General features: G+C 40.3%; 1 protein-coding gene across 1 annotated transcript; it reads right to left on the bottom strand.

The window, feature by feature from the left end:
* Positions 1-1,374: 1,374 nt before the first annotated feature.
* On the bottom strand, positions 1,375-10,607 carry LOC111865527 (5'-3' exoribonuclease 2-like; the record flags this gene model as incomplete). The annotated part of the gene is made up of 3 exons (XM_023853623.1): positions 10,396-10,607; positions 2,761-2,888; positions 1,375-1,486 (listed from the first exon to the last, which is right to left on the bottom strand). Coding segments are annotated over exons 1-3 (315 nt in total), but the record flags the coding sequence as incomplete, so codon positions are not given.
* Between the last annotated feature and the right edge of the window lie 2,379 nt (positions 10,608-12,986).

Here is a 12,986-nt window from a genome sequence, read left to right as displayed (position 1 = left end):
TTGCCCAAATGTGAGAAAAAAGTGCAAGCAGTAGCAGTAGTCGCTTTGACTGCCAGCTGTGTAGTAACACAATGTACCTCCATTACCATTTATCATGCATGGCTTTCACTGCACCTGCAAATGACCCACTAGTATCTATCAGTTCTTGTAAGATCATTCTGAAGAGTATTTCATGTTCTCAATTACAGTACTGAACTGAGATGTTGAAATATATACCTGAACAGAAAGCTTTTATGTATGGTTTATGTGAAATATAAATCATGTAAAGATGGTTTCACCTTAAGTATACTGGCGTTTGAGTTTCAACTTAACAATTCTCAAAGTGGTGAACAAACTGCATTCAACTGGGACTTCCTTAGACAGGAAATACACTAGATAGGATGCTGTGCTAACAAACAAAAAGTATAAAGAAACTGGAGCCAGATCAGAAAAACTACTTTGGAAATCCCTGACATGATTAGCTGAACAGGAAGAGTCTGTGACGATGACAGCATGAAGTGTAACTAAAACAGTATGGCTACTGCAGTATAAAATTAGACAGGTTCAAACAACTGAAGATGATGATTAAACATAATACATTTTTGTAACTGGCTTCATAGTCTGTACATGATGGTGTGCTTCAACCAAAACTTATATTCTTGTCTGGAGAATCTTGAACCCATCTGAATGGTTATATCAATATTCAGAAGAACAGGTATCAGACTAGTATTCATCCAAGGCAGACTTTTGAAGTGCCCTTTCATGGATTCGTGTGTGATGTGCCGCTGCCACTAGATGAAGAGTTGGACCCATTTTTTTAACAGATCATTCATTCAAAGTGCCAAGTCAGTGACATTCTTCAACCTTTTTTGAAGAGTATGATAGAAGAACGACACATGGTTATGTTATGCAAGATGGTGCTACAGCACACACTGCTACCTATTCCATTCATGTTTTAAATGAGGTGTTTGAAGACGGACTGTGGCCTGTAAGACTTAAATCCTTCACTTTTATCTATGGGGAAACCTAAAAAAAAGTGTATTCGAACAATCCCCATACACTGAATGGACTTCAGCATAACATTTGTGAAACAGTTCTACCTATTATAGTCAGTGAAGATTTTTAAAAACAGAAGGGAGACACTTTGAGCATCTATTGTGATGATGAGTTCTTAGCAACAATTTACTTACTTCAAGAAATACATGCCAAGCATCTATAATATGCAGCACATTAGCAGTGACATTAGACTCCATTTTCTAGGCAGATGATGGTTATGAATGTAGCCAACACACCAGCGGTAGGTGTGTTAGCAATTCAGCCATTCAAGGAAAACACTGCTTGTATTTCTTAGTGCCGTTCCGTAACAATTAAAAGAAAGCATGAATATGAACTTACAACACCATCAATGGCCATGTACAACAGTTTGCGGGGTCTCACGATTCTGAAAAGTCGATCGATGCACTCAAAGATTGCTATCATCATCTCATCTTCATTTTTGGGTGCAGGTCTGAAAAACACACAAGTGGTTGATTTACATCTCACTCAACAGCAATTTCCACTCTGTTTGTTTAGTTTCTATGCATGTTCGCATCCTTGTGGAGTACCCATAAAAATCACTCTGGCTCTACATAAGAAACAGTCTTATTTGTAGGTTATTTAATGACACTTTCAGTGGCTAGAAAATATAGAGTGAAACTTATCAGTCTTTATTTGTTTTTTGTTTGTTTGATCATTTATTCTGTATATTAATTCATCAGCCTCACAATGATGATTTATATGTGAACACATTGGTAATGGCCCATGTAACAAAAATACCTCTGCGCAGAAATCAATAACAGGGATTAAGCATAAATGGATGTTACTGTGATACTATAAAATAATATCCAAACTGAAGGGAAGAGGCAAAACAGCTTCCAGTGCAGCTGTTTCTGCTGCACAAGGGTCTACCATTCTAGTACTATCTCTTTTAATTAAAATACATGAACTTCTTCCTTCTCTAAAAACACATTTTATTCTTCCTTGAAGACAATAAACTGGTATCTACTAGGAATACCATGGTCAAAGGTCAAATGTGCTTAGGGGCTGGTTTTCTATTGGATATGATTCAAGTACATTCATAAGACATTCCACAAACATGCAAAATATTTTGGATCTGGGGTTAGCACAGCAATGAAGACTAAGAAGATGATGGTCCTATTCAAACAAAGTATTTTTTACCTAAACTTCTGTTTTATTAACATGTAGGCCTATCTCGTTAGTGCTGTTCAGAGAATGGTAATTTCTGTGTAGGTTATATCACTAGGCTTGGTTGTAAGAAGGTTAAACTCAGAAACAGATAGTTTTTACACCTTATATGCATATATATTTGGTTTGATTTCAATAATGTAAATATTTTAAGATGTTTTAAAATGAGTGTTAAACTCTCACACACTAACTACTACTAATCTCTCAGTGATATGAATTCTTATGCAACAGAACAAGTTGCAGATGGAGCAGCATTCCAATGTGGGGGAACAACAGGGAGCTAACAATTCTTATCACAGCAAACTGTCATATTTTCCAAACTGCATCCAGATATTAGTGGGACACATTCTGAGTATTAAATCTGAAATATTTTGGACTTAAATGAAATAGACAGATTTTAAGCATAACTTTACAGGGAAACAGGGAGTCTTATACTTTCAATGTATGTGTAACCTGTTTCACATTCACCATCAGAAATTCAGTGTTGATAACCTAACTATAATCCCAGATTACTGAATTCTGGCTGGTGTTACTTACTTGTCTTCTGGATGAGTGCAGGGATGAATGATCCCGTTCATATCCAAGTATAAGTTATCAAATTCCACTCCATTGGGATTTGGCTTAGTTGAATCTACAGGTACTTTTACATCGTTTACTTCTTTTGGCTGAAAGTAAAACAAGGCCATAAGCTACATGCACACTACACCCCTCAATAGTCTTATGAGAGCCAATGACTGTTGGCTCATTACTTACTTATTTAATCACGGAGCTGTCAATTCTGCAGCTACTCAAGATTTTCCCAGCTTTTATGGAACCAGAAGGTTCATTACCATGTTCACAAGAGTCCTCCACTGGTCCCCATCCTGAGTCAGATCAATCCAATCCATACCATCCCATCCCTCTAAGATCCATTTTAATATTTCAACCCACCTATGCCTTGGTCTTCCTAGTAGTCTCTTCCCTCCTGACTTTCCCACCAATATCCTATATGCATTCCTCTTCTCCCCCATTTGTGCTACATGCCCTGATCATTCTAATTATACTTGGAGAAGAGTACAAGTTATGAAGCTTCTCATTATGCAGTTTTCTCCAACCTCCTGTCACTTCGTCTCTCTTCGGTCCAAATATTCTCCTCAACATCCTGTTCTCAAACACCTTCAGTCTATGTTCCTCCCTTAATGTCAGAGGCCAAGTTTCACATCCATACAGGCAAAATCATAGTTTTGTATATTCTAATTTTTATGTTTTTGGACAGCAGACGAGAAGACAAAAGGTTCTGGACTGAATGGTAGAAAGCATTACATGAGTTCAATCTCCTCTTAATTTCCTCCTGAATCAGGTTTTGATTTGATATAGTCGTTCCCAAATATTTGAACTGTGCCACATTTTCAAAACAGCTGTTTCTTATCTTTATGTCATGATTTTGCCCTGTATTTTGGTGATGAGACAACAACATATAGTTTCCTCTGTGTTTACTCCTGGACCAATCTCCTTACTTGCATCAATTAAAATTTGGCTCATCCCTTGAGTAAAAGAGAATACCTACACTATTACTATTAATACTGGTATATCTGTCTCCTCAAGTAATATCCAGTTGCAACTGAAATGCCGTTAATGGCCTGAAAACAAGTTACTTTAAAACAGAAGATACTATGTAAGGGTTTCACATTGAGTATAAAGAATTTTTGCATGAAGTAAAATGGGCCACCTCTGTTGTCTAATGGTCAGAGTTCCTGGCTACAGATCCAGATGTCCCAGGTTCGATTCCCGACGATATCAGATTTTCTGAGAAGTAGTGGGTCTGGAACAGGGTCCAATCAGCCTCGTGAGGATAACTGAGGAGTTATTTCAAGGAAACAGCGGCTCCGGTGTAGAAAACCGAAATAAACAGCCATGGGAATTTGTTGCACGGACTACATGACACCCTCTAGCCGCTAAAGCTGGCACTAACTTCGCTGACAAGTGGCGGTCGCTCAGTCGGTATAGTTCACTTGCAGACTAAGACCACATAGTTTTTCTTTTTTGTAAAATGAAGTAGCGGGAAAGCCAGAAGGAAAGAAGCCACAGGGAAGACCAAGGCATAGGTGGGTGGACAATATTAGAATGGATCTTAGAGAGATAGGATAGGATGGGATGGTACGGATTAGATAGATCTGGCTGAGGATAGGGACCAGTGGAGGGCTCTTGTGAACATGGTAATGAACCTTCGGGTTCCATAAAATGCTGGGAAATTCTTGAGTAGCTGTAGAATTGGCGGCTCCTCCAGAAGGGCTCAGCTCCATGAGTAAGTAAGTAAGCAAAATGAAGTAACATATGCATTGAGCTCTTCTGAGAATGTGATTGTTGCAATGCTGTCATTAGCTATTTTATAAAGTCAAATGATAGATAAAAGCATTTGGAAAGAAGAGCACGTGGCCTAATCGAGGTACTAGGCCAGCATTCGCCAGGAAAGACTGGGCAAAACCACGCAAACCTCAGTCATGATAACTGTTGTCCAGGCGGAGATTCAGATCAAGGGTCACCATTACATCAATCCATTTCATATAGGTTTATGATGAAGATAAAGCTCCATACACACACACACACACACACACACACACGCACATACACACACCCCCTCATGCATATGTGCATGCACACACACATAGAACAAGAGAGTGAGTGGTCTGCTTCATGCTTTGGCAAATTCATCCCTGTGGAAAGATCCCCAGGTATCCACTGGATGGGGAGAGGAATATTCACCAAGCTCCTTCTCAGGTTATAACAGAATAATTACAAATCAATTTCCTAATTATACATTCACCTGCCGCAAACAAATTATTTGAAAAATTCTAAAAAAATAATATATATAGCTGCTGCGACTATCACTCATGTCTTAACAATGATGTGATAGGAGTGAAAATGCAGAAAGTGATCAGTAACTTCCCCTGCAAATATACTTCATTTTATTATTTACGGCTTATTTAATGTCACTGTCAGTACTTAAGGCTATAACAGTCAAAAGGTTGGATGATTACAAATGTTGAATTGGAAAGTACTCGTATGTGAAAGGAAGTGGTCATGGCCTAATTTAAGATACTACCACAGTATCTGACCGGAGGGGTTAAGGAATACCATGAAAAACCTCACTCAGCACACCACATCTCAGGTCGAGATATAAACCCAGCACCTTCCAAACATAAAGCAGGAGTGATACCCATTTCACTACAATATCTGATCTGCAATCACATCTTTCTTATCTCTATCAAAAAATTAATCTCTTTCAGTTCACCCATATGATTTCCTCAACATTCCAGTCTTGCTCCTTCTGTTTGTGATACCAAAGCAAACAACAAGTTGCAACATAACAATGTGAAAAAGTATGGTTACATTTGACAGTTTAAACATACAGTATATAAAATAGAAAACCTGACTTTGGTGATGTTTTTTATTGGGCCTAATATGTGGCTGGGGGTACATGGTAGCGTAGTTGGTTGAGACACTATGCTACAAACCGGAATGTCATGGGATTGAATCCCGATTAGGTCATTGGATTTTTTCAATTGACCTAATCCTTCCAGCCACACTATGGCCCTGGGGTTGACTCATCCCCTAACACAAATGAGTACCAAGAATATTCTTGGCATGTTCTTGGGGGTAAAGGGCAGCCAGCGCGTAAGGCTGACAACCTCACCGCCATCTGTGAGCCGATTGTCTAGAAGATGTGGGAACCTCAACATCTCACAACCCTATGGGCCTCCACGGCCTGTTACAGGGATAGCCTTACTTACTTTTACTTTAATATGTGGCTACAGCAACTTTTAAACTGGCAAGGGAAGGTACACAGCACAGCACAGTTTGGTCCAATTTATCATAAACTGGCTAGGAAGAGAGGGGAATTGTTTATCAGTGATTGGCATTCCACTCAAGTAAAGATGATACCCTGACTTTATGGGCTACCAATCTTACTTTCCAACACCATGAACCCTTGATTTACTTCACATATTTCCAGTAGAGATAGTTAACATGGTCAGGTATTGGTAATTACATAAGACGTGAAGTCCAGCATTTAATAACAAATTTGATGGTGGAATAAGGCAGGCAACAACAGTAGTCACAAATACAGGTAGACTGTCTAAAAGCCTGTTACCTATCATTTGACCAATCTAGTGGGATGGACACACCTACTCAAGTCAACCTGAATTGCCTGTTTAGACTTCTTGCATAGCTGACAGACCAACAGGCTATATGCATCACAATTTCTCTCCCATATTGCCCAAGTAAATATCTGATGAGCTACTGTGAGGCAAGCTTATGCCCTTGCTATTGTATTAAACATTCAATGAGATTCATTACTTCTTGCATTGAAAAACCATGTGAGTGTTCACATACAATACTCATGTGACAAGAACGAGAAGTTTCTGGGACAAATTTCACAACATTACTGCTCCAAAAGGAAAACACTACTCATACAATTGTAAATACATTTTCACTAATTGGGTTATTAACGGAAAAAAAGAACCAAAAGAAATGCCAAGTGCTCGCTGAAAAGATGTTGGATGAAGTCATTGGTAGGTATAACAATTCTCCTTGACAATCCCTTAGGTGCCTTGTGCAGGGTTAACAGTTTTAGGTTTCAAATTTCAAGATAGTTCTATTTACAAAATAGAACTGCAACGCATGAATGTGCAGAGATTTTATGTGTATAACAACAGAGGCCATTTCTGATATCTGCCATGATCTGGTTGTGTACTCTTTGTGATTTTGTGGGCTATGAACTTATCAATTGTGCCGCATGTCTGAACACACATGGGAAGATTTATGGAAGGACTTTGTGTCTTTTGCTGAACTAGACACACAATCTGTGACAGGCTCTCAAATAACCTCCTTCTATAACAATCCAGAGACAAATGACAGAAAGTAATGTAACGTGTCTGGAATACAGAAGAGTCGCTTCTATGGAAACGATAGAACAGACCGCTGCATAGGAAACAACAATTGCTCCATTGTAGTTCCGACGGTAGTCTCCGTAGTTACAACAAAAGGGTTCGTTGCGTACCAGCGGCCGAGGCTATAAATAGCCCAGCTTGGACGAGAAGTCTTCAGTCTAGGAACATCCGTCGTCGAAGAAGAAAGTCTAGGAACATCCGTCGTCGAAGACAGTCAGTCTCGGATCGTCCATCGGAGAAGAATTCCAGTGTCTCGCTGGAATATTGTGAGCAGTCATTGTAGCACTGCAAGTGTAAATGTTTGTAAAGCGTGTGTAATACGAGCGAACGGAATAAAGTCGCTATATTAGAAGACGGCGTGAACTTATTTGTAGCGTGACATACAAAACACGCTACACTGGTGTCAGAAGTTTTACGAACCTACACACGCCACACACTGATTGTTGTGCATCGAGTATTTTACGGCTACAACATGGACATGGAAAAGATGATGGAAATGTTGGCAAGAATTGACGCCAACGTGAAATCTAACCAAGTAAAAGCAGAGGCCTACCAGGCCAAGGCGTCGGCCGATAGGAAGGCCGACAAGGAAGAAATGGAGGCAAACGAGGCCAAGGCGGAAGCCAGACACAGAGAGCTGATGGCCGATTGGAGACCCACCCACGAGAAGATTGAGCCCCACCCAGAAGCGATGCAGTCCGTACTGGAGCATCGAGAGGTCCCCGCGGAAGACGCCACGAGAATACCGGTCGGAGAACCGAAGAAACGGCGTACGGACCAAGGACTGGCCGCGGAGCGCCGCCGCCAGAAAGCGAAGGGTTTGACCCCAGAAGGAATTGGCCGTCGGCCACAGAACGACATCCCGCCGCGCGACAGTGGCACGACGTTGGAGAAATGACTCCAAGAAGGAAACTCCCAAGGGAACCTTCGGATGCCAACGGAAGAAATTGGCCGTCGCCCGAGAGACAAGACGCCGAGAGAAAGCGGCACGGAGAACGCCAATAAACAATAGGATGTCCCTCCGTGCAAAAGTAGCACGACGTAGGGGACACATCATGGGGACCAACCCAACTTGGAACAACGTTGCAAGGGGAGCCCCTAAATGGCGAAGACTTCAGCGGCCGCACCCAAGGAACGAGAGGACAGCCAGCCGGACACTCGGGAAAATCATCGGATTAAAACTTGTGAAGTTACCAGCGGGACTTCCCAGCGAGTTACCGAAAACTAGACACTGGACACTGTGGAGGGGTCGACCCCCTCCGAAAAGGAAAAAGGGAAACGGCCCTTATGGGAGGAACCGGTAACTTGGAAGTACCGGCCTCCCCAACGAGGATGAATGGAAAACGAGTGAATGTTAAACAAGGCGACCGACAAATTGTGGACCACGAGAGTGCTCGGGACGAGCACAACTGAAGAGAGGGGCGGATGCGGTAAGATGAACAGCGCAATAAGACGCGCAGAAGACACCAAGGCCGAATACAGAAGTTGCAAGCTGAACACCTCGAAGCGAAACCGAAGGAGAACCTTTAGGCTGTTCGGGGACGAACAACCTTTAGAAGGGAGCAATGTAACGTGTCTGGAATACAGAAGAGTCGCTTCTATGGAAACGATAGAACAGACCGTTGCATAGGACACAACAATTGCTCCATTGTAGTTCTGACGGTAGTCTCCGTAGTTACAACAAAAGGGTTCGTTGCGTACCAGCGGCCGAGGCTATAAATAGCCCAGCTTGGACGAGAAGTCTTCAGTCTAGGAACATCCGTCGTCGAAGAAGAAAGTCTAGGAACATCCGTCGTCGAAGACAGTCAGTCTCGGATTGTCCATCGGAGAAGAATTCCAGTGTCTCGCTGGAATATTGTGAGCAGTCATTGTAGCACTGCAAGTGTAAATGTTTGTAAAGCGTGTGTAATACGAGCGAACGGAATAAAGTCGCTATATTAGAAGACGGCGTGAACTTATTTGTAGCGTGACATACAAAACACGCTACAGTATTAACCCAGGAATAAGTTTGGTGGAGTTTGGCAGAACACTCAGTAAGGTTGTACATGGGGTTAACCCTTGCCACTCTATACTATATGCAGAACACTCCTTCCAATATATTCATTGTTCTACAAATTTTCCAACTTTCATAGCATTCTATACATATGAATGATGTTGAGATATTCACATTTTGATGAACAACAATAGAAGAAGTGAGGTACTTTGAGAAGTATTTAATTTTGCTGTTAGCAGTAATACATGTTACACATTCATTCAAACTTTAAAAAGAAAAACATTCTGCTCAGAACTCAGTACTTTCCTGTAGCAGAATTATACCTCCTGGTATAAAAGTACAGGCAGCTGAAGAAAATGAGAGTCATAACATGAAAACTTTATCGCAGTTTGAATAACATGGCTACAGAGATGGATCCTGTACTATTCTGATGTTAATTTCTCTGTCTTGTAGTTGTCAGAGAAGGAAGAAAGACTAAATAACAAGTTGTAAATGTTGGGGTACAGAAGAGACCTTAATCAGTAACACCACCACACAAAGTTAAGCCTTCCACTGTAAATTTAAGTCCAATGAAATCTTTCAGTGCAGCATTCATTTTTATAAATAAGACATTCCATTGCTTGTAAGGTCACAATATCTACAGAACACTCGTAACAACTTATAAACTTAAGGCCTGTTAAACATCATTTTTTAAATGATGAAATGGTACAGGTGCTACAGGTTTTTATGAATTATGTTCATAGTACCACTTGGTTTTCCAGCAATTGCTACATCTTTTGCATCTGATTTCCTAATGGTAAACCATCGTGATGCAGTATTTGGTGGCGCTGCACATAATCCTGCAATGAAAATTAAGTTCTTATTGGAGTAAATATATTGGGCCGAAATATGCCTTATCGATTGGGACATATGTGGCTAATAACATTAAGTTGGTGTTTATTTTTCCATCTTCGAAGTATGGCTCACTAAGCGTCGGGCGACAATCGTATGAGATGTGGCGGGGATTGCGTTGCCTAATATAGACTCACTCAGCCAGAATATATCTATGTTCATTACATTTGGATGCCCTCTAACCTGGAAATCGAAGGGCTCCATGTTAAAGAGAAATATTTACTTTACCGCCTCCGAAGCATGCAACTGTATACTGTATACGTGGGCGACGTAAATTATGGAATGAAAAAAAACATAACTTTAAATTTAGGAGATACAATGTATCATACTTGGGCAAGTTAACCTCACATCATACCATACCTTTTCTTCAATACATGGTACAATTACAGATGTATACTTCCTGCTTAGCCAACGAAAAAATGCGGGGACACCCATTTTTTATTGTCAAAGATGTTTAGCATGTGAATTCTAAACGTCTATTTCACAATACTGCACATTTATTTAAAAATTATAACATTCACTCACAACACTTTCACTAATCACCAGCCATCTAATAACAAACGTTATTGGTTAACAACGGTCCACTCATGACGTCACAAAAGCTTTAATTCCTCCATCTATACTCCACTGTGATACGATTCCTGCAAATTGGCCGTAGCCACTGCCGAATGCTCTGTCGGTAAGAAGGCGAACTACCATAGCACTGAAGGGTTCTGGCGGTGGTGTATAACACGGAATTACTGAGTTTTTGGACTTTCCACATCGTCCGGTATTCTAGAGAATAGATAATAAGACGTTCCGGAAACTGGATCTGCTTCCGTCCTTAGGTGAATGAGGGAGAAGACACCTACTCAGTTGGGCCCCTAACAAACAGCTAATCTCAATCACTGGACAAACAGTGTCAGATTTTACACAGCTCTCACTGGGAATGTAAACAATGAGTCGTTGTTTACATTCCCTACAGAACGGACAGTACTTTGTAAGATGAGGCACCGACTAAATAATTAACATTAATATTACTACATCTACAACACGAGCCTCCAAAACAGTTTATTATATACACACNCCAGGACGATGGATAAAGTCCAAAAACCCAATACACTATATCAATGTGTTATACACCATCGTCAGAATCCTATAGTAACTAGTTTATTGTATATACACAAAATATAGAATACTTCAATTTGTCCGTGGGAACACATCAAAATCACAAAAACCAACGACTGACTCGATGATATTCGATATCACTCGAAGAATTTTTATTCTTGTTTTATAAAATCTAATTTATTGTATTTTACGCCAAGTATTTTAATATAATTAATATTATTGTATTCAATTTTATTAGTACTGCAGTTCAGTGGTGTATATATGTTAGCCATGTATTTGCCTGATGATGGCTTTTAATAGCCGAAACATGTAGCAGAGCCAAACTAGGCACTGACCTTAATATAGTTGTGTTGTGGGGGTTTTAATAAAGAAATTGTGTAAAGTTATTACTTTTGATTCCTTCAAAGTATATGGAGAATGAGAAAGCCGAAGACAGTGATTGAATGGATGAGTTAGGTGAAACAATGGTCGCCTTGGAAGGTGCCTGAGGCATTCATTTGAGATGCCATCAATTCCGCAGGCCTTTCTCAGTTTCGAGGAACTCATTAATTTCTGTACGTCACATGGTCTTATCCTTGGAGGGGGGGGGGTTGTCTATGGTTTCGAGCAGAGATTGAACTCTAGCCTCCACGAGCCGTTCATGGTTATCGTCGCACAGATCGGGCGGCGTGAACTGAATTTCCAGTAAGCAATTGCGTTTGATTTTTCGAAAGGGTGAAATTTAAGGGCTAAAGCACCATGAATAGCAGTTGGTGCCCTTGGTCCATCCCTCTTTAAAGAGGAATTTCACAATGGGCCATATATCCTGAGGTATGGCTTCAGCGTTACCTATCTTTCTTTCCCACCGTATAAGTGACCTTTTTTTCGGGTGATTCACCTGATTGATTTTGTGACCAAATTTACTGCCGCTTTACATGCTGGATCCCTGGTTTCTTGCCACAATTTTCGTAGCATCTGCTTATGTTCTAACAAGAGAACTAGACCAGGAAGATCGTTGTTTATGTCCGGAAGCGTAACTTTACGTGTCGACAACCTATATGCCGATGCAATAGAGGCTATAAAGTTGCGCGCCGCTTTATCGGCTTCTACCCCCGATTTAGTTTATATTTTAGGTGATATTCACTCAGAGGCGAGGCTTTGAAACCGCTCCCAAGCTGTGAATTTTTCAATAGGTTCCGAAAGATTCCTGTATTTAACATGATCCAGTATGTGGAATACTACTGGTAGGTGATCTGAATCCAAAATATCGGAGACGATGACATCTCACAGAGTAACGTATGCGCTTATTCAGTCATATATATGGCAATCATTTAAGGACTTCAGTTTCGCGATGCGGAAAACAAACTTTTGAGACACCAGAAAAAAAGCAAGTGAAGTTACCAAAAATGACGGACACTGAGGAACAATATATGCTTGTTATTTATAAAAGTTGTTTTTCATTCGTACATACGTATTTTGGTGGGAAGAGAACTGAGTTAATATTAACATTTTGCTCATTGAGATTGGAAACGTGCAACGTTTCCTTCTTAAATATCAATCGGTATGAGAGAATACTTAATAATATTAGGAACTTTAATTCTTATCTGTTTCGTCATTATAATGCATAATGTATTTGTATTGGAAAGCATCCGAGCAATCATTTATAGTAGGAGTTTAAGAATTCATACTATCAGCAATGAAGGTTCGTTTTGTAATGTAGTTCAGAAATCGGTCTTATATGAGAGAAAGAAGCAAGTTAAATGTTCACTGAAAAAAAAGGCTTTACCCTAAAACGCTTCGTTATTCCTTAGAAGAGTCGTTTACAACCTTAAAGGTGCGGCCACACAAAGCGCTACGCTATGTTC

Source organism: Cryptotermes secundus, unplaced genomic scaffold, assembly GCF_002891405.2.
Source record: "Cryptotermes secundus unplaced genomic scaffold, Csec_1.0 scaffold722, whole genome shotgun sequence".
Taxonomy (NCBI): domain Eukaryota; kingdom Metazoa; phylum Arthropoda; class Insecta; order Blattodea; family Kalotermitidae; genus Cryptotermes; species Cryptotermes secundus.
Note: the sequence above shows the minus strand (reverse complement) of the source record. Positions and strands in the feature narration are given on the sequence as shown.